General features: G+C 33.2%; 2 protein-coding genes across 2 annotated transcripts; both read right to left on the bottom strand.

Moving 5' to 3' along the window:
- Positions 1–158: 158 nt before the first annotated feature.
- LOC123531986 (uncharacterized) lies at positions 159–12,537 on the bottom strand. The gene is made up of 7 exons (XM_045313315.2): positions 10,233–12,537; positions 5,493–5,831; positions 4,807–5,091; positions 3,989–4,240; positions 3,099–3,162; positions 2,468–2,538; positions 159–1,525 (listed from the first exon to the last, which is right to left on the bottom strand). Exons 1-7 carry the CDS (start codon positions 10,333–10,335, stop codon positions 1,437–1,439), a joined length of 1,203 nt encoding a protein of 400 aa, XP_045169250.2. The 5' UTR covers positions 10,336–12,537; the 3' UTR covers positions 159–1,436.
- Positions 12,538–12,621: 84 nt separating this feature from the next.
- Positions 12,622–24,931, bottom strand: LOC123531167 (uncharacterized). Its single transcript, XM_053517822.1, has 7 exons — positions 24,767–24,931; positions 24,092–24,370; positions 20,603–20,854; positions 18,789–18,911; positions 18,006–18,069; positions 17,393–17,463; positions 12,622–12,820 (listed from the first exon to the last, which is right to left on the bottom strand). Exons 1-7 carry the CDS (start codon positions 24,831–24,833, stop codon positions 12,732–12,734), a joined length of 945 nt encoding a protein of 314 aa, XP_053373797.1. The 5' UTR covers positions 24,834–24,931; the 3' UTR covers positions 12,622–12,731.
- Positions 24,932–26,606: the final 1,675 nt, after the last annotated feature.

The raw sequence follows: 26,606 nt of genomic DNA, 5'->3' as shown, positions 1-26,606 counted from the left end.
TACAAATTGTGTTGATTATAGCATGTAAGTAAAGGGTAGTCGGCAAGATAAAATCGTTACACAGCTTGTTGGTGACAGGATACGGGATATACGCTGTCGAGGAAATCCATATAAGGCGAGAGCTTCGCTTGTGGATTTCCTCGACAGCGTATATCCCGTATCCTGTCACCAACAAGCAGTGTAACTAATAATATAATTGTGAAAAATGAAGGAGAGAAAAGATTTGTGGAAGTTTTAACTTAACATCCTAATCAAAGAAGCGGGGCCTCCGTGGCCGAGTGGTTAAGGGCGCTGACTTCAAACCACTTGCCCCTCATCGATGTGTGTTCGAGCCTCACTCGGGGCGTTGAATTCTTCATGTGAGGAAGCCATCCAGCTGGCTTACGGAAGGTCGGAGGTTATACCCAAGTGCCCGCTCGTGATGAAATAATGCACGGAGTGGCACCTGGGGTCTTCCTCCACCATCAAAGCTGGAAAGTCGCCATATGACCTATGTATGTGTCGGTGCGACGTTAAACCCAACAAAATAAAACAAAATAAATAATCAAAGAAACTTGAACTAACTGTCCAACAAAATGATGTGATATAAAATACTAAAAAGCCATAATGATTGTGTCAGGAATACATTTAACTCATTGATACATAAATTTTACATATTCGATTCATAAAAAGGGATTTAAATTCTATTTAGTTAGTTTGTTAGTATGACGACTGCGACCGGGAAGAAGTAGTTGGGAGGTTATGGTAAAATTATTTTGCAAACAACAGATAGTTTATCATGTGTAAAAGTATGTTCAGTACAATTTGCCGTGCGCTGTGAAACTGAATGCGATTATTAGAAAAATATACCTCACTACTTCTAAATCAACCCTTGCATACAAGGTTATATCGAAGTGCTTAAAGCATTCTTCCATTCAGTCAATATTCTATTAAGAATACTGTGTCCATGCTCGTCACTTTTATAAAATTATAATAATCATTTACTGGTACTTGTAACTACCGTTAACTACCTACTTCGTAAGTCTCATCACATGAAAATATGCAAATATATCTATTAACTAATTTGCAAGCAAGTAAAAAAACTACGTTGCACAAGAAAATTTGCCATTCCAGTCTGATGTCAGAAGATGGTGTTTCTGTATAAATTCCACCCGGTACGTGTTCCTTGTCAAAATACAATCGCAGATTTTACTGCATATTATTCACGTTAAAGGCTTAACTTGAAAAAAATTTATTTCATATAACGTTTTCAGAATTTGTTCAAAGATAACGCATAACGTTAACTAAAGTCAAAGAGCAAAGACGTGGCTACCTTGCTTTATAAATAAGAACGTTTGTAGAAGCATATGCACTATACTTTTCACATTTCGCTTTATAAACGAGTATGTCGATAATCGAACGTACGCCGAGAGTTTTGACCAGTAGTACGAGCTATCCTAGCTGTGTGCCACTTGTACTTCCGGAGTAGAGATAGATGACAACCTTATATTTTCGTATGTCTCTAACCCGACCTCGGTAGGAACTTCTGAAAACAATAAAAAATATGCATGCGGTAGAGCTGGTTGCTATTTCATAACGTCCATTGGGTGTGCTATTGTAGTATCGTTCGGCTTAAGCTGGTGTTTGGTGTCGTTAGGTGTGTTGGGTTGTTTCATTTTCACTTCCAACCGAATCTGCTATTAATTCACTTACAATGGTTGCATTTTGTTTATTACAGATTACTTAGTACTGATTATTAACATAAAAACACCTTCTGAAACGCCAGTTAACTCTTTTTTTCTCAGACCGTTGTAACAGTAACAGTTTTACTTCCGACTCAAATAAATGTATGGTGGCAAATGCAGGATAATTTGTTATGTCTTGTTTTCGCACATGCGGTTTATTTAGCTTGGTTACAGTCACTCTGTGCTTCCAAATGATCTTCTTATAGATTTTATTATGTAGCACGTTTCGTTTTGTCGTCTTGGCACATACGCCAAGTGCAAGCGCAACAGAACGAAATTAACAAAGGAAGCAACAAAATAATGCAAAGGAAAATATTTTGTTTCGCTCGCGCCTGTAAGTAATACAGTGGTTCCTTGGTTGCGTTCAGTGTTTCGTTGTTCCGCTTTGATAACTTCATGTCTTGCTTGTGTATCAGGACGACATAATGATACTTCTAAACTTTCGTCGGCACTTCGTTAAATAAGTTGTGCGCACGCCAAGGCGACATATCGAATGTCTTAAAAAGCTGCCATACAAATGTCCAGAGAAGAATTTTGTCCAGAAACACTTTTAGGGTAGTCAGGCTCTCCAGATTTAAACAGGTGTACAAAGTCTATAAGCTAATCAAATTGTAAAATGAATGACTTAAGAGATAAGAATATTGCTGGGCAATGTGTGGCAATGGTTATTTATACAAAGCGTATTAATTACTTTAATGAGACGAGTAGCTTTGAGCAAATGTATACTTATTATCTGAACTCACCATAAACTTTTTCCTTCTGAATGGTGTTAGTATCTAAAGCTTCATAGTGCTCAAGTCCATGATTATCAGCCCTGTAATGAGACATTGAACATGTTTGTGTCTAATTGTATGAAATATATAAAAACAGATAAAATACCAATTTGAAACAAAAATATAAAAGTTACTGCATTCCGATTCCCATGAAATATATCGACTTAAAAGATGGATATTTAAAAAATCTCACACCATTAGGAGTTTTTTTTTTATTTTTTGTTTGTTTTGTTTTTGTTTTTGGTGAGTTAAACGTTGCGTTTGTAATGAGATAAAATGGTCTATAAACGGGAATCAGACTTTGTCAATAAAACATGTAACGCAATGAAAGAAAGTTTACCGTCATTCATTTCAGCGATTTATAACTTCAAACACATCACAACACCATTAATTAAACTAAGGAAAGATAAAGCAAAACAGCTAACATTAGTACATAAATAACACATAAATTGTAGTTACAATTATTTTGCACCAACACATGCTAAATACACCCATGATTTTCAATACCTAATGAAATAAAAAAAATATTGAACCAACTAACCCGCAATATTCAATGATTATACGAAGTATTCCTCTCATTTAGATATCAAATTTTACTTACGCTTGCGAATTTGAACAATCTTCAATTGTTTGGTTCAGTGACTTCCTTACGCTGTTATTGAAACCTGATATGAAAAATAAGCTATAATGATAAATTTGAAAAGAAATTGCTCTTTTAATACCAGTCTCATTTCAGATTTTTAATCGGGATGATTGATAAAGGTAACAGCCCGAAATGTGCAAAGGTGCACATGAGACATCTATCACAATTTTATACAAAATTGAGTTTTTACATGTTTGACATGGCGACTATTTGTTTCTTCTAAAACTAAGGAGCACACACAGACCGAGTCCTAACGTTGTCAATGCTTGAACACTTGCCAAGCATGCAATGGCTATGGTAAATGATGTGTTATCTGAAATAAAGTAAAGCGGTGCTTTAGGAAGTATGGACAATCTTTTTATGAACAATGTATCAAAAGTTTGAAATGTAATATCAGGTCTATTGTTTTTCCTTGTTATTGAAAGTTAAAGTAGAATCCATATAAACACTGAGCACATCAAACGCTGATAGAGTCATACAGCATGAACGGAATGAATTAAGACAGAACTGAAAAGATATAGCAGACGATGGGCTTTATATACATGTCAAGTTACGCACAAGGCAATGACCGTATTTTGAACACAATTTCCAATTCGTCATTTTGACCCTTGCTAGTTGCTGTACAAGCATATTCCCAGGTCATTTCCTTGGAAACTGTCCACCAACATTAACTGGTTTATATCCCCAATACACTGCTAGACGGATTATAATAAGCTGTGTGATTTCTGGCATTGTGTCCTCAACTGACATGATGCGTACCCATTTGTTTTTGGTAAAATGTGCTCATCTGCTTTTGCAAATAGTAACAATTACTGCAAAGAATCTGAATTTTGACCTTATTTAAATACCAGCGACATGAATGTTGATGGTCCGCTTTACGGTCTTTACGCCAGTCCTTGTAGCAGTGCATGTGCACTCTCCAGTATCCTTTGACGTGACTTCCCCTAATCTAAGTGTTCCACCACTGCCGTATTTTCCCCATGAAATAGAGCACGGCGGTTTACAATCGGCTGTACACGTAATGTCGGGCATAATATCTCCACTGACGAGATAATATTGTGTCTGTCCTGGCTCTAAGGAGAGAGATTGGCTTGGTCCATCTAAATACAATACAGATAATAAGATTCCTTCACTGATAGTAGGTGCAGATGGAAATTTCCAGCCTCGAGAGGGTAACTGTTTAGGCGGTAACGAGTGAGCACGAAAATGTAAATACCATATCAACAACCAAAAGCGTAACTTCATAAACAAAGGTAATACTTTCAGAGGCGAAGACAACAAATTCATGCGGATCACTTTCGTGACCGGTAACTCGTTAATTGAGCCGAGTCACATGTACTTTGGACAGGCTTTTTTTCTGATAATTCATAAAAAAACAACATTTATTGAAATGAACCAATATACTAGTACAAAAGTTAAACTTATGAAAGTCATGTCAATGGCAGTAATCTTGTTTTATTTATGAACTTGCTTCTTTCATTAAAATCTAATATAAAGTAATCAAGGTCTAAGTGGATTTGAAAAATAGGCGATATTTGAAATACAGGTTCAAGCTTTTATTGAATTCTATTTAATATGTGTTTGTAGAAATGATTTATCATTATAGAAATAAGACGTAACAGATAAATGCCAGGAAAAAAAAGATGGGAATAGTAGGGATTCTTACACGTGACATTCATAGTATAATTGACTTCGTTGACATTCCCGTTATCCTGTACGGATCGGTATGTTACATTACTCCCGTCCAGTCCTCTCGTTATATGTGGTATCCAAATCAAACCATCTTGTTGTATAAAACTCGCAGTCTTATTGACAGATAACCCGTTCACTAACCAGGTCATTGTTGCATTTGCAAACGGACGTGTTATTACTGACGCATGTGGATGTGCATACACATACACGGGCATATTTTCTTCTGTGGCTTCAGTTTTCCTTGGTTCCAGTCGTATTTCTACATGTAGAATGTTTAGTTACACAATGTCATGGCAAAATACGTAACAGTACGACATACAATGCTACATAATACAATAAAGTTTCTTTTACTTTTGTAACATAGGCTGCATAGGCTTTTTTCAAATAGATTTTGTACAGCATCCCGTCTGAATATAAGAAATAGTTTGTTAATAACACAGGGAAATCCTGCTTTACAAAAGTTTTAATGATAATACGAAATTATGAATTCAATGTTGTTAATTGTAAATTCTTCAGTATTGTCAATACAACATTTTTTAAAAAATTTCCTAAGAGATACACTGATATATGAAATAATAGTTATAAAACTTCGACTTTTTTAAAAACCCAATTCAATTCATGTACCTATTCTAGATTATCAGAAAAAATGTTTATACTTACGCATTACAAACAGGATAAAGCAAGTAACTTTTCCTAAAGAAAAGTAGTACGTCCCATTATCCTTCATACTGATATTGCTTATCTCTATTCTAATATCGATCTGACCTTTAGTGTTTAATTGACTGATAATATTAGTTCTGTTTTTCCACGAAGGATCACACCAGTCTAAGTTGTCAGTAAATATATGACCTTCACGCAGATGAAAACTCCAAAATATAGTTTGGAATGTTCTATCAGTTTTTACAAACATCGTATGACGAAATGTTCTGAATGTAAAAGTAGTTAAAAACGTTGCAGTTGATTCCTCTGGTACAAAGACTGTCTTACTGAAATCACACCCTGTAAAAAGAAGTTCTAGTATATAAATAGTTTACAGTCAGGCTGTACAAATACATTGCATACTCAGTGACTTGGACCAAAACAACATTTTATGTTAAAATCAAGGAATAAAATGCTGACACAAGACAAATTTGAAAACACACGCGGTGCGGCCGAAAAACCGACGAGTCCTTACCTTCCTCCTTAAAATCAAGAATAAAGTCTAAAGCATGAATAAATTAATCAATATTCATTAAAAAAAACTGGAAGAAATAATCTTAAGGGCGGTCACTTTAAACAGTTAGAAAACGGATGGTGTGACATTCGGACCAATCAAATTTGAATTGAGATAAACAGATTTGCAACTATCAATACGGTCTCTTTGAATGTCTGTATTTTCCATATGTTCACATTATACCGCGTGTGTATGAAAGTGACATTATGCACATCTCACTGCACATAGTGTGTTTTTGGTGAATGTTTTATAGAAACAATTTTCAGTTGCTTTGCATTTAAATGTGTTAAATTAACGACAATGCCGCATGAGTATTTGGTGTTGATTCTTTAGAAACAAAGAAGTAAGACTAATAAAATAGTTCTTTCCTTCAATCCTCTGCACAATTATCTCCATTATGCATAGGTAGAGATTTCTAAAGTTGAAGGGTAGCAACTCCTGCTTGCAGTTTGACTTTTCTTAAAAAGATTGCCCTAATTAAAATAAGAAAAGTCGTAGTTGGAAAGTTATTATTTCTTACTGGTAACAGGGAGAGTTTGGTATATTGGGTTAAAGCTATAATATCCTCCACCCTTTTTACACAGATACCTATTTCAGCTTAATTTTTACTTGCAAAATGCGTAAAATTCCACTTTAAAGCAGTGTTTCTCCAAGTACATAATTAACAAAATTTCTAAAATGTACCGTTATAGCTGAAAATGCAGTACCAACCTAGTACTGCATAGAAATAAAGAAATGTATTTTAATGATGAAAATTGACACATTTCGAGTATTATGTAAAATTGTGAAATTATATTTATTATATACTCATTTTAAAACTTCTTTAAGTTTCAATGTAATCTGAAACGTCAATATTTTTCCATATTGAGGTACAAATTTCATAGCGGGTGTGTGACCTCATCTGTGACGTCAGTTTCATGCATGCCGTCGCGTTTAAAAGTTCTTTAACAACGATATTTTTAATTTAGGCTTAATAGCACTTATTTTTCACTTAGGCTTAATAGCAAATTTGAATCATTTATATAATAATTTTAAGTGTAGATGCTATGTAATAAAAGAATATTAGATTTGCATCGAGAAATATGCACTCGTTCTTTGGCGGAATAATATTGCGCTCCTAAAGTTTAGTTTAAACATATTTTATTGCTCATTCAATATTTACAAGCATATATAACATTTTTACAAACACAAACAAATAAGCAAATGGGTCGGGCCACAAGTTCTTACAACATCAGATGACGGTCCTCCCCAACAGATAAAATACGAAACAAATTGGCGGGAAAAAATTGAAGATTTTGTAAATTTGAAAATGAAATAAAACAATATATATTTTTTTACGAGAGAGAGAGAGGGAGAGAGGAGGGGGAGTAGTCCAACTCCTTCGGTAGTCAATATTATATATAAGACATTCCAGTATTTTCAACTTTATATTCTCATTCATAATAAAATACATTACTGTTTGAATCTTGCAGTCTGTTTATGTATTTTATTGAAATTATTCTCCTCATCCGTATATCTATCACTACTCTATCCTCTTCGTAATAACAACGACTATGAAACATTAGCTCGTCGCAATCAGATATACAGTTCATCTTTTATCCCATCAGCAACTTCTCTTTGGAATAATCTTGAACCAGACAAGAAACTCGGACTCAATTAATATTTTCAAAATTAAGTTAAAGACAAAATTTAAAACGCAAACCATTCCTAAGTACTACTGCGTAGGTGACAGACAAATATCGGTATATCATGCGCGCATGCGTAATAACTGTAGTAACCTAAATGGTAAACATCTTCGTAATAATCCTATGTGCGAATATGGTCATCAAATGAGGACGCAGAACATTTCTTCTTCAACTGTAATTACTTTCAATCTCAGAGAATTAACTTATTTTGCGATATTGGTATGTTTCATCCACTTAATTTAGAAGTTTCGCTCTTTGGTAGCTCCTAAAGTCGCGCAATATTTCCGCTGCAGAACTCAATGCATATTTCACGATACAAATCTAATAACCTATAATCATATACCAATATAAACTATCATGTTTTTTGTGTCGTAATAGACATTTTTGCTGGAACATCGTTATAGTAATCGACACTGTGCTTGAAAATATAAACGCATTGTATAGTTTGACTTTTCAAGCAACATTGCTTCTTCATCGTTTTGTTCGGTTTTTCAATCTTCTTCTCGAGTAGTGACAATATTAAGGATGGTAATTTTTGTAGTTTGACTAGTGTCCTAGTATGCTAAACAAAACCTTTTTAAAACGGTCAGAGGTCGTAAAATGATACTGCATTAACTCGATTTGTTGTAAATTTGATGTATTTTTCTAAACATATGAGAAGTTTCATAAATGTGGTAATATGAAAGATATTGACAAAATATCCAAAGAGGCGTTATAACTTGTGTTTAGTGAATATGCAAAAGAGAGAGTCAATTCAATTGGAAACGTATTGTAATAATAGAATCAAATTACATGACATTTTCTTCAATATTTCTGAGATCTAATATGCATCCATTGGATTGAAAGTTTACACAGACCTTTTAGATCAAAGTGAGTTCCATAATTTACCTTTTATTTTGACGAAAGTTTACCCAATTTGGACTTAGAAAATCTGGCAAAATTGTTGTTTTCCTTGAACAACGTCTGTCATTCCTAATCATGTCCATGCTATGTCAGTGCAGTGGAAAAGTAATCTATGTTACCTCCTATACAGATGAACACAGTCATGCATCTGACAGTACTGAGATTGGTGTCTTTGATTTTCTCATATTTCCAGATATTTTCCCATACTTTTACGGATATGTATATAGGGGTAGCAGATTGCTCTTTTTCCAGCAGTAGCTTACTAAACATAATTTATCTGGTCAAATTATCTGGTTAAAAATGTCGTTTGTTTGTTCACAAATTTTACAACAAAAATGTTACATTTTCCCCCAACTGATCTTTTAATATATTTTTTTTCATATACTTTGTAATTGACCACTGTAGTAATTACGCATGTTTTTTCATGCCATATGTAAAATGTGTATGGTTTGCAGAAGGTAACATGTTCTTACTGACCTAAGCCTACAATAAAGTTTTGACGGATTTTTTGTTTTAATTTTTATAATTTATTTTTCAATCTTTTTACATTTACAAAAAGGATGACATGGAAATATATATTTTTAACAATAGAAATAAACATGTATTTAATGGTTATGAAATCAAGCAAACATTTTTATTATCTAGATGTCGAAGAAAAAAAATGTTTAAAGTAAAAAAAATAGAAACTTTGACGGAATTGTCTCAATTTATTCCAAATACTTTTACCAGGATCATTTTTGTCTGCTAAAAATACTCTTCTTCAGAAAATGACATGTTAATCAGTTTTTCAGAGTGTGCACTTTATTGCAGTTAACTACATTTAGGTCTAACATAGGCATTGCCTACTATCATTGTTCAATCTCTTGAGAAAGAACACTTTGAACTGGTAAACCACACTTGACTGAGCAACTAACCTAGAAAGCTGCTGTAATAACAAGCTGGCCAAAATAAAACACCGTGACCTTAGAAATAACCTCTGACGTTTAAAGCATTCTTTCCTAATTTAGGCGACTCTCTGAACGCGCTCCGCAGATTACAAATTCCTAAACCCGAGGATAGAAAATGGCTTTTTTGAAACATGGCAAACATTTTATTTGTCACAAAAGTTAACATACGTCGTTACCTTCGAATGCATGGTCAATATGTAAAAACAAACCCCATTGCGACCCTATAATTGTGCGCAACAAATTCACGCATCGAATGGTACACTACATGTGGACATTGGTTGACCGGGTCTATGTAGCCAGTGTTTCTTTATTGCCGTATTTACTGTTAATTGCCGTATTTACTCAACTGAAAGCGATAAGGTAACGGATTTACTTTGTTGTAGGAAATAATCTACATGTATGTTAGCGTAAATGCTTTGGAAATAGCGGACTTGACATTTTTATGTAATAGAAAACAACACAACTCTTTCAAAATTCTAGATTTTTGTATTTTGGTACAGAAATAAACGCACCCTTTATGCAAAATGTAACGCCTCCAAAGCTGATGCACTGAATTTAAATGTAAAATAAAATTTATATATTCAATAGAATAAAAAGAAATCATTAGCATATACTGGGATCTGTAGATGAAAAACTAAGTATATGGACTTACATGAAGCGTATCCCTCGACATTTGTAACGGTGAAAACGAACAAACAAATCAATCTCGTAAAAATTAACGACACATCTCTCAGCTTAAGAAGTAAAATTGCCATTAAATTTTGTAAAACACTAAATAACGTGATGCCGGTACATTTAATAAACTTATAAACTGCGCACTTTCCGTATAAGGAAGTAACCGCTTAAAATATGGTTTGCTCAATTGTCTGTGCTCATCGAGCTATCACATTTTACATGAAAGGTTTGTATTTAGTTAACACGGTATATGACGACATTGTTAAAATTGTATTTACTTTAATTCAAATCATAAATAGGGTAGTAGAGTTTAAATTTCCTGTGATATAAACAGATAATAGCATTTAGAATCTAAGTTAAACTGTATTTACTGATGCTAAAACAATAAATTAATAATTTATATAGTTAATAATTTTAACAATTTAACATTCGTGCCGCGTCGCTGGTTGAAAGAACTAAACAAGGACGTAAACATGAGTGTAGTTACGTCCTTGAACTTAAAAAAAGGTAATATCGCACGCATTCAGATAATATTGATTGCCTGTCAATGTGAAGAAAGTTGTTGCCACCCGAGCACACTTAAAAGCTTGGTTCAATATCATTTTTTTTCCAAAAAGGAAGCGATTTACGTAGCAGTTCTGTGCTAGTTCTGCCCTATTCTACACAACTATTTATTAACTTCCTCATATGAGTAGTTGATGAATAATTTCAAACGTAAAGATTTCTGAACATCGCCTTCTTCCGGATGTAGAGCTTAAACTCAAAACCATGTTGTAAAGTAAATATTAATGTTGACATAACTCACTTAATGTCAGAAAAAGTAGCTTATTAGATATCTCAGAAATGCAAATATTCCTTCAAGGTAATTGCCTTCTAGAAAAAAGGTAGCAAAAAGGTAGGCTCCTCCAAGTATATGGGTTCCCATGATATACGCAGATCATTCCTTGTTAAATGACTTCCGGGCTCAAGGATATATTCTCCAGAAGCATAAAACGTCCGGGTTCAAAAATATAAAAATAGATAAAAAAGATGACACATTAAGCATTAGTGCATATAAAAATCAACTTGCGATACAAAATACCATATTATTATGTAGGATCCAAAACATTGTGCGATAAAATTAACTTAAAGGCAAAAATAGTGGCCTGTAGTATACCGTACAATAAATAGATTCTCTAAAATAATGTAAGTAAATAAAAGGAACAACAAAGTAAGCAAACGATTGAATAACATGAAATTTACTTTCGTTTATAAATGCATGAATAATATACAAAATGTATCTTCCTTATTCTATGATTCAAACTGATTACCTTCTCTCTGGTTATTTGTTTTATTTTGTTTATGTTTTGTCAAACAAATACAGATACAGATCTACTTGTATAGATCAAATAAACGGGAAAGGAAATCAACGCGAAAAGACAACACACTCAATGGGTTAGTGATTTTTATCTAGAACTCGATTATTTAATCAAAGGCGAAAATAATCTTGAAAAAGTCAGGCCCATACCATTGGCTTTTGTTTTACCTCCGCTTTCAGTGATTAAGATGTGGTCAAATGGTGTGCATTCATATTATTGTAAAGGGGCAGTAGAATTTCGTGTTGGAGTATGCTTATTATAAATGATCAGCAAAACAAATCAATTATTGGGTAGGTTTGTGACCGTCCACAGAAATATGTGGAATCAGTATGATAAATATAGGGACTGTCTCCACTTAATTCTGTTGAGGGTCACTAACGGACCCATATGTCAATAATTCATCAATAGAAAGTAAATCAGACGTAAGTAAAATCCTTTTCCTTCTTTCCTGGACCAAATAAGATAATTTTTCTTCAAAATAGAAGCATTTAAATATGGAAAATATTGCAGTAAGTCTCAAAAGTGAAAACTATCAGGTCTTTTTTCAATAATAAAAGTTTGCAGGAATACATTGAACTCATTGATATATAAGTTTTACACATTAGATATCCATAAAACAGATTTAAATTCTATATTTCATGATGATACAGTAAAACATTTAAAAACAGATCAATAAAATCTGTAATAAGATCCTTTGGAAGCAAAGGATGCAACCAAGCAGACGTTACTTAGCACAGGTAGGTATACGTATCATTTGACATCGTCAAATAAAATTTTAGGGAATGCAGGAGAAGTAAAGTAAGTGGAACTTTAACTTAATGTCCTGATCAAAGAAGCATATTAGAATGTCTTTAAACTAACTATTATAGAAAACAACACAAAATGATGTGATGAAAAATATTAAAAGCAGGAACAAAATATTTTATAAACACACAAGTAAGTACATTACAAGCCTTGAGTCAGTGGGTTTTGGAATTCATATTTTCAACTACAAATCTGAGTTAACTACCTTGCTTTAAAAATGCGTGTGTAGAAGCATGTATATAGATTACACATTCTGCTTTATAAACGAGTACAACATGCTGGAAGTTTTGATCAGCAGTACGAGCTATGCTATCCTAGCTGTGTGCCACTTGTATTTCTGAAGTAGAGATAGATGACAACCTGATATTTTCGTATGTCTCTAAACCGACCTCGGTAGGAACTTCTGAAAACAAACGAAAATGCATGCGGTAGAATTGGTAGCTATTTCATACAGTCCATTGGGTGGGTGCACTGTTGCGATAGCGTTCGGCTTTAGCTTGTGCTTGGTGTCGTAAGGCGTGTTGCTCGTTTGATTTTCACTACCAAACGAATTTGCTATTATTTCACTTGCAATGGTTCCATTCTGATTATTACAGATTATTTTTAGTACTGACTATTAATACAAAAGACACCTTCTGAAACGCCAGATACCTCTTTTGCTCAGACCATTGATTTGACTTTCATTTCAAATAAATGTATGGTGGCTGATTTAGGATATTCCGTTATGTCGTGTTTTCGCGCGTGCGGTTTATATAGCACATTTCGTTTTGTCGTCCTGGAACACACGCCAAATGCCATAAATAATGAAGTTTCGTTGTGTCGTGTTAGAAGAGAACAAGACTAACAAAGGCAACAACAAAATAATATCTTGCTTCGTGTAGGCGCACACGCCATTACCAAATATGCTACAAAAATACTAAAAGTTTGTTGGTTTTGTAGTATGTAGCTTTCTGGTCCGCATGCAAAGACATAAACATAAACACACCTTAAACTTACCGATTAATGCTAAAAAGCTTTAAGTAAACTTAACAAATAATCAATGCCTTCGAGTTGTTTATCGTCTAATTTACCACGGTTCAGAGTTCAGATGCGTAGGGATTGAACCACGAGGGCGTAAGCCCTCGTGGTTAAATGCTGAAGCATCTGAACGATGAACCATGGTAAATTAGACGATAAATAACAAGAAGGCATTGATTGTTTTCATTCTGGCATGCTCATTGATATATTTTAATAGATATTATACTGGACTTCATTTACGCGAGGAGTAATGTATCGGACGTCATCCGGCTTTTTGACGTCATAATTGACGTCATAATGCTCTCTTACCGGTCCGCGCGTCAACCGTTGTTTATTGCAGAATATATAGAGCTTGATTTGCTTCTTTGTTTAACTGGAAATCAAACCGAGTCATGTTAGAATATTAGATATATGAATGCTTAATATAGGCAGAGAAACAACAGAACAAACTTTTAGTGTGTAGTTGAAATTGTGGTGCGCGAAACATTTATTTATTCTTAGGGTGCGCCTGCACGTAATACAGTGATTCCTCTGTTGCATTCAATTCAATGTTACGTTGTTGCGCTTTAATAGCTCCGTTATGTCGTGGATGCGTGTGTAACAAGACGACACAATGATACTTATAAACTTTTGTTACGGTACAAACAAAACGAAGTGTGCTATTAAGCTGCGCGCACGCCAATGCGATTAACGAATGTTCTAAAGAAGCCACCATATAAATGTCTAGAGATGAATTTAGTTCAGAAGTACTTTGAAGGTATTCAAATGTTTACTGGATTTATATTAGGAATATAGCGAGCTCGCACTATTGCGCGATACTTGGTAGGAGAACAAAGTCAACCGGTTAATTAGATTAAAAATGAATGTCTAAAGAGATTATAAGATTCTTTTACTGGTTGTTGGTGCAGATGGGAATTTCCAGTCTCGAGGGTAACTGTTTAGGCGGTAACGACGCTCCAGCCGAATATTCCCATCTGCACCTATAACCAGTGACATAATCTGTTTCTTGAATACCGATATCAAGAAATAATAATAAAAATAAAATCAGTCGAACGGCTTTCTTTTTAGAACTATTTCTTATAGCAGCGTATTTAAAAAAGCGCGGAAAAGCAACGTCCGTAAACAGGAAAGACGTCATGACGTTTCAAAGACAACTAACAATGTTTAGTTCCGGTTTCGTTTTATCAGTTGCAGCGTTACATTATGATTTTTTTTTTATAAAATAACGTGTTTTAAACCGAGAAATATATTATCAGGAACAAAGAGGAGCTGTCATAAATCTTCTACATATATGTAGTTCATTACCAACTTTTAGTAACATCGATCTATTGGAAAATCGATAAATTTGCCTATATAAACAAAGAAGGAAAAAAATACTTAAACTTAAATAGAAAAAGTTCTATTTGGAAATCAAAAATTCGATACCCCACAAATTAAAGTTCCGGCTTTTTCCGCCGTCATCCGTAAGTACTCGGAAGCTGTTACGGAAAATATTGTCGTCTGCTAGTCTGACTTTGTCAGTACAAATTGTTATAGCTCAAAGCCTATAAATTGTAGGCAACTTCACATTGACAAAAAGAAAAGAAATTGTAATTAGACAATTTAAAACAAATTGATTGTTGAACTCAGAAACGCCGAAACCATGATCCGCTGTCGTTTAAAATAACGCTAGGGCGCTGTCGTTTAAAATAACGCTAGGGAGGATTTAGTGTTCAATTCGCATTAAATATACAAATGCTTTTAATTTTCATCGCAAAATATACTTAAAGCAACTAATTCTCATGTCTTTCTGTAAAATATATTATGTCAGTAATTGAGTTTCAAAGTATTCTTAAGAAATATAAGGACGATTAATTTATTAATTTCCAGTTACCTTTATTATTTTTTGCCGAAGGATCTGGAGACTTTTTTATTGCCGCGGCGGTCCGGGTCCGATCTCTGACGCGGCCATCATTTTTTCTTCATATAGGATTTTTAATAAGTTTTTTTTTTTTTTTTTTTTTTTTTTTTTAAATCATTTTCTATTATTCATAATAATTATGACCAAACGTTAATTTGAAAGATAGCCTTGATGAACTGATAATTCTGCTTCTTTCCGAACCTCCTTTGTATATATTATTCTGTATTCTTAAATTAATGCATGTTTTTGGTCCATTCTTTAATCATTCGTTTTAAAAAAACATGCGATATCTATTATTTGATTTAATTGTAACAAATAACTTAAAATTACCCTTTGACTTTTATTGTGTATTACAATATTGCCTAGGGGTAAACAATATCCGGTAAGTGTTGTTTCAAGGCGGGTCATAAAAGATATGTTACCCCACTTACTATAAGTGATAGGTATTTTATGGTTTTATGGGGGGTTTTTTGCCTTGTAATATATGTCTTTCACTTTCTTCTGTCTTTATATGGTCTTTACCCTTTCTTTCATGAATTAGTTTTTACGATTTTTACACTTATTTCATGAATCGTATGACAGTAGAAAGAATCAGTACAAATTTAGATTTCACATCGTTAACAGAGTTGTTCCGTAAATATTTACTGAGTAAAGATCCTGGCCCAAATTTCACGGACAATATTTAAGTTATTACTTAGTTAAGTCTGCTATTCTAAATTGAGATATTGATGAAGTTATTGTTATTAAATGTTGTAGTAGTATTTGTCAGCAGTACCTATTCAAGTCACGCAAATATGATATTTCTATTTCGACACGATATAAGAAACTTAATCCTTACCATGCTAAATTACAATAATGAACTTGTCTATCTTTCAATTTGGACAGCACTATTAATTATGAAAAGGGTGCATACCAAAAATCTTACTGGCTGAATGGCAGACAGTGCAGATCATGATCAGTCTGCACGGATGTGCAGGCTGATCATGATCTACACTGATTACAAAGGAAGAACCAGTCGTGTCCAGCATGGTATGGGTTAAGTATTTCCTTTTAAAAGTATAAGTCTTATTTCTATACTACTTTTTCTTTAAAGCGACCGGCCTCCAGATCGTTCGACAACAAAACTACTTTTTAGATATCTTGAAAGAAAAATGCAACATTTCTTATGAAGGCTTCAAAACTTAATTACTGACAAACTTTATGTTATGGAAATACATGAGAATTTGCTGTTTTTACTACCTTTTACGATGAAAATCGAAAAATGTTAGTGGTTTAGAACTTTGAAAATATTTTAGAATCAAAAGCTCATATTCTAATGTTCATAATATGTGAAAGAAAGCGCGTATAGAGGATGTATATACGCTTTCAAAATATTTTAGATAACATATTCATATTCTTGAATAATTATTTTATTTACAGACAGTTTCTTGTGCATAAATATTTCTTTTCTGTACATAGATATACGTTAGCATGATGTTTCATGTATTAAAAAGAAAGTAAATCTATGTGTTCGATGTATAAAATGTAACGATTTCTAAATATTTTAGATAACATATTCATAAATATTACTTTTATTTGACAATTAATAAAGTATTATATAAATTTTCCACTTGTTCCGATTTTCATTTTAATAATTATCAAAACTTCATTCAATTCAAATATATCGTTTAGCAAACCGCCCGCCTGTAAATGCATCAGATATATATATGACCAAAGATGTTAATTGGATTATTGGTTTTATTGATGTTTATGATAGGTAGATCTGTCCCGCTTTATCGGTTCCGAGATGTTACTAAAAGTTGGTAATGTCGAAATACGTTATTTGAAGCACGGGAGTCATCTTACACCCCGGTAAAAATACCGGAAATCCCCGTATAGTATGCAAGAAAACAATATTGCTGACGTGTGTGACAATGATAATTTATACAAAACGTATCAATTACTTTAAAACTGTACGTTACATATTTAAATCAAGATTTCATGTTATAACTATTTTGTTTCTTGTTTGTTGAAAGAAGAATTTCTTTAAGTATACATGAACTTATTATCTGAGCTCACCATAAACTTTTTTCGTCTGTCTAGTATTAGTATCTAACTCTTCATAGTGCTCAAGTCCATGATTATCAGCCCTGCAATAAGACACAGCATGAACTATTGGCGTGTCTAATTGTATCAAAGGTAAAATCAATAAAGTACCATTTTTAAACCAAAAAGTAAAAGATATTGCAATCCGATAGCCATAAAATGTACTGACTAAAAAGAAAGCTATTTCAAAATCTCACAACGTTAGGTTTTTGTTGTTGTTTTTTTTTATTGGGTTGAACGTTGCGTTTGGTATGAGACAAAAAATGTACTATGTACTAGGTGAATTCTACCAGGTTTTGCCAATGGAAAATGCATCAAGCGCAATGAAAGAATGTTTGTCTTCTTTTTCCCCAGCGATTTATAACTTCAAATACATCACAAGACTATCAATACAACGAATGAAAGATAAAGCAGAACTGCTAACACTAGTACATACATCAGACATGAAATGCGGTTACAGTAGTTCTGCATCTTTACATGTTTAATATAATGTATTTTTTAAACCTAATGAAATAAATGCATCTTAAATCAACAAACCAACGATACTTAATGAGTATACGAAGTTTTCCTATCAAATATTACTTACGCTGGCGATTTTGAACCATAGTCCGGTTTTTGGTTTGGTGACTTTCTTGCACTGTTATTGAAACCTGAAAGGAAATATGCTATAATTAAGAAATAATGTATTACAAAACGGTGTTTTAACACTTACTTATACATGACGGGCGGTTATACGTCGGGCGTAATAGTTTTACGAGGGCGCAGCCCGAGTGAATTATTTCGAATGACGTATAACCGCCCGAGTGTATAAATAAGTGTTGAAACACCGTTTTGTTATACATTATTTCGATTCTAACATGTATTTTATTGTAAAATATGACAGAACTTTTTCTTCGCGCATGTATGGCGCCGACAGTTAGGCCGTCATACTCCTTTTATAAACGCCAGGACCGGAAATAGTAATACGTCTTGCGGAAGATTTCAGTTTGGGCGCAAAAGATGGCGAATTAAACTGCAAAGCGAATAACCAACTTAATATATGTGTAAATTAATCAAGATAGTTGTTCAATGTGACATTTCATTTTTGACATGCTAATAAGTAAAATATTTGATCAATTTTGAAAGCGCTATTTCTAGATGTATACATGGCGCTAAATATCACATCAACGTGACGTCAACATTATATCGTTGTGTTGATTAAAGCATTGTTAGTCATATTAGAATGATAAATATGAAACAGGAGTCTCTCTTTTAATACTACTCTCATTTCAGATTTTTAATTGAAATAATTCATAAAGATAACAGCCCGAAACGTGCAAAGGCGCAAAGGAGACGTATTTGATAATTTTATACAAAATAAAGTGTTTACATGTTTGACATGGCGACTGTTTGATTCTTCTAAAAATAAGAAACGCACACAGCCCGAGTCCTAACGTCGTCAATGCCTGAACACCTGCTAAACATGCTATGGCTATTGTAAATGATGTGTTATCTGAAATAAAGTAATGGATTACTTTAGAAAGTATCAACGATAATCTGTGTAATTATAGGTTATTAGATTTGTATCGAGAAATATGCACGAGTTCTGCAGCGGATATATTGTGCGACTTTAGAAGCGCAATATCATTCCGCGAAAGAACGGGTGCATATTCCTCGATGCAAATCTAATGATCTTTTTATTACATAAAAATACTAAACATATAATTGATATACAAATAATTATAGCTTATAACTTTGTATGTGGATATACGCACGAGTTCTGCAGCGGTAATATTGTGCGACTATAGGATCGCAATATTATCCGCGAAAGAACGATTACCTTTTTGTTACATAATTGATTTATGTCTAAATTATTGTTCTGTAACGATAGACAGGAAAAATACGAAATTTCTTCGGAAATGTAATAAACAAATCAAACTGACACACATTATTATTTTCGAAAATGTCGTCAACTTGTCGCAACGAGCGCGTGGACGCCACGGACGTCACGCGTTTTTTTTCCATTACAACGTTAAGAAAACATTATGCGTCCGATATGAAAGCGTTCCGCGTCAATATGGAAATATATAGCACAATAGCGGTCCACTGAAACTCAATGGAAAATAATTTTAGATATGTAATAATATAAATTTATTTCTAGCCGGAATAAAATTGAAAATATTGGCGTCAATGAACCTTTAAACGCGACGACATGCATGAAACTGACGTCACAAATGACATCATGCACCCGATATGAAATTTGGAAGTCAATATGGAAAAATATTGACGCTTTAGGTTCCACTGTAACTCAATGGAGTTTATGAACAAGTATATAATAATGAACAATATATTACAGCTCGAAATTGTACGTCAAGATTATTGCTGTTTCTGTCAGTGAAAATTCTGCGGACAGCAAAGTTAAAGTAGAATCCATGGAAAGATTATGCAAATCAAACGCTGACAGTGCCATACAGTATAGTCAGCAGACTGCACTGAAAAGATATAACAGACAATGGGCTTTATATACAGGTCAGTACGACTGTTTGGGAAATAAATTTTAGTTTTGCCTGATTTGTTGGCAAATAAAATACGTTTTATTCGTTTAGATGAGTCTTAAATTATCACCACTCAAGCCGAAAGCAGAATGATTAATTACGACCCATTAGGCTGAATGATTATTCCAATATGCTTGTCTCTGTTAAAACACTCTTATGCTAGAATTACGTGACGTCAAAGTATTTGTTGCGACCAAGAAAGAGTGCTTCTATATTTTATCTACTGTTTTAGATTAAGGGCATATTAGAATCGAAATAATTTATAGCAAAAGAGTGTTTTAACACTATTTATGCACTCGGGCGGTAATACGTCGTACAAATAATTTCACTCGGGCTGCGCCCTCGTGCAATTATTACGCCCGACGTATAACCGCCCATCGTGCATATAGTGTTAAAGCACTCTTTTGCTATCGATTATATCTTAAATAACGACGCATCTGAACGAAAAATTCGTGTTTCATTTGCCAACAAAGGATGCTGAACTATAATCTATTTCCATTCTAACACGTTCGAATTACACCAGGAATGAATAATTATCTGTAAACCTTTTTTCAGGCGTAATTAGAAGCATTACTTCCCTTGGCGCTAAAAGTAGTGCATTTAAAAACGAAATAAAGTCTGACCTCATGTGTCAAATGTAATTACTTACCAGCAACATGAATGTTAATGGTCCTCTCTACCGTCTTTGCGCCAGTCCTTGTTGCAATGCATGTGTATTCCCCTCTATTATTAGTTGTTACGGCCCCTAGGCTAAGTGTTCCCTTGTTACTGTTTTTCCCCCAGGAAACAGAACATGGCGGTTTGCAGTCGACTGTACACGTAATGTCAGGCATAACATCCCCTTTGACGAGATAATATTGTGTCTGTCCTGGTATTAAGGTTAGAGGTTGGCTTGGTCCATCTATTTAAAAGTATAAAAAATTGCTAGTAACTGCAAAGTAAAGATATCTAATTATCATTATTCCTACATTAAATTGTTTTTAAACAAGGTATCAGTTTTCTAAATACAATAATATCTATAATTATTATAGCATCTTAACAGCAAAACGTCGAGGGTTTTAAGTGTTTTTTTTTTTTGTTCTTTTTTCTTTTCATTTTAAAGAATTTGATTTTGTAATGTATCGCATATTGGTTCAAGCAGAATCATTACATGTTTATGACTGTTACCTATACTTTTGCATGCTACTTTTCCCAGGGGCAATTTTTACTAAACTTATTAAATGTCTAATTCATCAGGGTTATTTTTTTAAATTTCAACCCTTAATTCAGCCTGTTATTGACAATAACCCTATATCTTTAAATACACAAGGTGATAAAAGTAATAAGGACTTCGTATTATAAACTTTACTGTTATAACAATACAAATTATTTGAAGGTTTATGAATAACATGAATAGAAAGCATGTAATAATATTAGGTTATTTAACATTGTTCTGTACAATACGGAGATATATTTGGACTAGTACCCAGCTGAGAAAACCATATTGGACGAGCCGCTAGGCGAGTTCAATATGGTTTTCTCAGCTGGGCACGAGTCCAGATATATCTCGTATTGTACAGTACAATGTTAAATAACCTTTTTATTCTATATCTATTTTATCTTACTATAATAATAGTTTAAATTAAAAATGTTTCACTGAATATTGTATTCGTGCCTTTTCTAGTTTTTCCCAGCTTGATATGAGTGCAAATATATATTATACAGAACAATATTCTATATCTAATATAATTTAATTTAATAATTCTATATTTATTTCACTTCATACGTAATATACGTAATTCATTGAATGTATTTTTTTGGGTATCATCATTAAAAAAAGTATATGGTGCAACCTTCCTACAACAGCCATTTGGCGATTTGGGTGGTAATAATACTTGGCTGAGATATTATACCCACAAACATTGTCAGCAAGTTTGGTGAAGATCGGATGAAAACTGTTCGACTTAAAAGAGGGGACAATGATAAATTACCCGTTTTTCGAGTAATTCAAGGACTATAATCAAATAGTGCCTGGTACAATTTGACTGGTTATCGAAATTGGCCGAGATGTAATGCCCACAAACATTGTCAGCAAGTTTGGTGAAGATCCGACGAAAACTGAATTATAGAGCAGACATGTTTTGGATGCTGACCACCCGTCCGCTGCCATTCATAATCTTCTCCATTTTGTTTCTTAACCGTTAAATAGATACTGCTGAGGTAGCTATTCAGACAGTCAGGGCTGATACCAATTTCTAGGTTTCGTCCGGAACGGCTTCTTTTAGCGACTTTTCAAATATTCCAACATCTGATGATCCTTTTTACTGTATTTTTAAGTTTTGATTATAAACGAACGTTTTAATATCTAAATCAGATAGCATTGTTATCCCTTGAATCGTTTTTGTGTGTTGTAAACAAAAAAACTCAAATTAAATCCAGATTTCAAGGCGCCTACTTCATCCGATTTACATTCGGAACATTTTCACGCGTTTCGGGCTTTATCGTATGTTTAACATGGGACTGTTGAACCGTCCAAATACAGAAAATACAGGATTTTTTGTACGCGCGTGCGTCCAAATACAGAAAATACAGGATTTTTGTACGCACGTGCATCCAAATACCGTAATATATTGTACGGTCACGTGTTGCAAATGAACGTTCGCGATTGGATATATAAAATAGGTATAGAATAAAACATAAATAAACGTGTGGTATGTACTTTCAATGTAATGAATGGTAAAAAGGCACTGCCAAGTCGTCATTCATACATTTCAATAGCGTTTTGATTAACAAAAAATGTATAGACTGATTGATTGAACGCAAAATCAAGGTTCTAATTCAAAGAGAGTATGTTGTATTTATTTTCTGTGTGTTTAAATATAATATGTACAAAAGAATGTTAAACCATTTTTAAAATTACATGTGTAAGATGGTATCGATCGCTTTAGACGATATCGGGGTTAACTTATCTTTAACGGCATTCCTGACTATCAAAAATTACTTAAACTCCTTCTTGTATGCTTCGTACTACAGGGTGACAAGGTAAAACCGAGTACAATATTTTTTTCGACACTACATTTCATACTTCTGCTGCAATTGCAATTATTGCCACTTTTGCCATTAATACATTAGACAGGAGGCCTTATTTATACTAAATGCACACATCTCTGTCAATTGAAATATCCATTAGATAGCGATGAACAATATCAACGTAAGTCCATTCCTTAATAGTGACGGAGGCACATTCCTACACACTTCAGTGAGATTAAGCTAGCAACATTAGCGAGAACAAGATCATTAGAGACAATGCAGTTGCAAAATATTGCCAAATTAAGCAATGCGCTCATCATAACGTAAAATCGTTTAGTATTACTGTTGTAACCACGTGATATGCTTTTGCGCATGCTATTATAACATCACTCCATATTTTGGGAAAGTTTTCAAAATCCGTTGCAAGTAACCATGAGGCATTTCTTACGTAACTTATGTATATAAATTAATTTCATGAAGCACGACAACTAACGTGTCAATTTAGATAAAACCATAATATGCAATACTATTCACGTCGATGACTTGGTATAATTCTAACGCTATTACTAAACACACAATTATAGGAACATGACATACTTAAATTACTGCTGCAAAATAAACATTATCTAAAAGTTTAATACCATGTCTAAAACATAACAACAAAGCATGTACATATGGCATTATTTATTAACTTATATAATTATTGATTCGGGTATGTAACATTACTTATCAGCCGTTTCACAATGAAAAAGAAAAATGTTAGTCCGTTCGAGTGACAAATATCATTCGCTACCTTTTGTATTAAATCATTTTTAACATTAATTGGCCTAGAAACATAAATGAAAAAGTTGTGTCGTTTGAAGCTATTTCAGTTTTAAATATGATCTAAATTTGTTACCTTTTTGTGTACAATTGATAGGAAATACATAATGGCATTTTGACAAAGTCTAAATGAGTTTGAAGAATTAAGCAATGTTTAGATTACAACTTCAATCAATTATGTATTCTTTTTATTGATATTTATCCAGTCACTATCTGAAGAAATAATGTCAAATTATAATGCTGAAACAAGAAGCAACCGCTTTGCATTAACGATTTTAAAACAGATCAAGAGAGTTAAGATTCTTACATTTGACATTCACGGTATAATTGACTTCGGTGACATTCCCATTATCCTGTATGGCCCGGTATGACACATTCCTGCCATCGAGATATCTTGTTATATGTGGTATCCAAATCAAACCATCTTGTTGGATAAAACTTGCTGTTTTGTTGACAGATAGCCCGTCCAATAGCCAGACCATTGATGCATTTGTCAGAGGACGAGTTAAGACTGAGTTATGTGGATGCGCATACAAATAGACTGGTTTATTTTCTTCTATAGCTTCTTTTGGTTCAGGTCGAATTTCTTCGTAAAGAATAATTTTTTATACAAGTATGCACGAGACAATACAGCTAATACAAACATAGCTTACATATGACTATTTTCAAAAGTTCTTAAAATAAGTTGTTTAGGCTTGGTTCGTTTTTCATAAATAAGCGAACATTTAACAGGTGAACAACATCATTAAAAGGTGCTTTAAGTTGCCATGTGACCTATAATCGTGTCGGTGTGGCGTTAAATACAACAAACACAAAAACAAATAAGTGTAGAACGTCACTATTCATATCTTTAATATTGTCAATGCAAATCTGTTTTGCAGCGTCTTTAAGATATATGTGTACATAAATTTGTCAAAAATATTCTTTGCTTTTTAACATCCGTGATTATGTAATTATTTCAAAAAATACTGATAAGACTTACGTATTACAAACAGGATCAAGCAAAGATTTTCACGTAATTGCAACCGGTACGTTCCGTTATCCTTCATACTGATATTGGTTATCTCTATTCTGATATCCCATGTATTGCTACTAGTGTTTAGTTGACCATTGACGTGAGTTCTGTTTTCCCATGAACGATCATGATAGCTTATGTCATTTTCTGTTACATTATCATTATGCTTGTAAAGAACAAATATACTTTGGAATCTACCAAAGTCATATTTGTAAAATTTGAAATAATAATAGGAGTTTATAAAGTTAGACTGAAACGTCGCAGTTGGTTCCTCTGGTACAAAGATTGTCTAATTAATATCACACCCTGTAAAATAAAAGCTTTCAAAGCATACAAATAAACAAAAGGCGTACCTATTTTAACAGATTTACCAGAGACGATTTTATTACAATGTGGCAAAATAATTTGCTCTTTTATTTAATTGCTGCTGGAGTCTAGCAAATGTGTATATGTTTCATTTTGTTTGTAATAAATGTCTCGGAGGTTGTAAAAGGGAATTCATTTGTCTAAAGTAAATGCATATTCAGTTATGTACATCTTTCGTAAAATATTACGAATAATTTCATACGAGGGGCGTTCTAAAGGCTATGAAACTGACCTCGTAAGTTTGATGTAACTTTGATGAAACTGATAATGTGCAAGATACAGTAACAGAACAGTATGTTCATAACTTTAAAATGATATCGTACATATATATCTATGCAGTATCAACTTATAGAGGCACGAACATGGTGCTGTTTAAAACTATGCAAATGTTAAAAAATAGGTTCGATAATCTTCCATTTATAAACTTTTAAAAATTACAACACAAATGAAATATACAGCTTAGGGTAAAGATTTTGCCAACCCACGCACAATGTCAAAATAAGGTATAAATAATCAATCATTTAAATGTCTGACAAGATTTGTGTTCGTTTGCTCGACGTGTTTTACGTAAATTCTTAAAGCTTAAACTTCATTTTATAGACCTGACTTACCAGAATCACTTATTATTGTTGGATGTTCCGACTAATTTCCTTCATTTATTGATAGAAAATATCGAATGTTTTAAATACAGCAGTTCTAAAAATTGACGTTATATCACTTTAATCTTTTGATATGATGCGATATGATTTAATAAAAAAGTTAACATATTGACGATTTTCAAATTCGTGCTGTTATTTGAAATAAAGCATAATCTAATTGTACTGTACGTACTTTCAAAAAGAAACAACAACAAAAGCATGAGCTGTCCGTAGGAAAGCACGCTCGACTTTTCTCAATGCTTGACTCTGAATTACAGCTTTGCCAGTAAAAACTTTATAAAACTTTAACCAAAAAAGTTAAGAAGAGGCATAACTCTGACAAATTTCAAATCAGAGTTATGGGGATTGTTTCTCTTAGTATAGACTTTGATATTAAATGACTAGTTTACGTTTCAAGCCAAAAGCTTTGATAGTAACAGAGATATTTGACTTTATCAAAAGCTTTAACAAAAAAAAACCAAGTTAAAAAGGGACATAACTCTGTCAAAATTCAAATCAGAGTTATAGGGTTTGTTTCTCTTGGTGTAGCCTATGATAGTAAACAACCATTTTAAGTTTCACGTCAAAAGTTTTGATAGTAGCAGAGATAGTTGACTTTATCAAAGCCTTTAACCAAAAAAAAAATTAAGTTAAAAAGGGGCATAACTCAAATTACATCACTCCATATTAACTTAAAATTCAAATCAGGTTTATGGAGTTTATTTGACCTTGTGTAGACTTTAATTTGATAGTAAATAACTGTTTTAATTTTCAAGTCAAAAGCTATGGGGATTATTTATCCT

The sequence above is a fragment of the Mercenaria mercenaria genome, chromosome 11 (genome assembly GCF_021730395.1).
Source record: "Mercenaria mercenaria strain notata chromosome 11, MADL_Memer_1, whole genome shotgun sequence".
Taxonomy (NCBI): domain Eukaryota; kingdom Metazoa; phylum Mollusca; class Bivalvia; order Venerida; family Veneridae; genus Mercenaria; species Mercenaria mercenaria.
The sequence above is the reverse complement of the archived record's forward strand: the minus strand, read 5'-3'. Positions and strand labels throughout refer to the sequence as shown.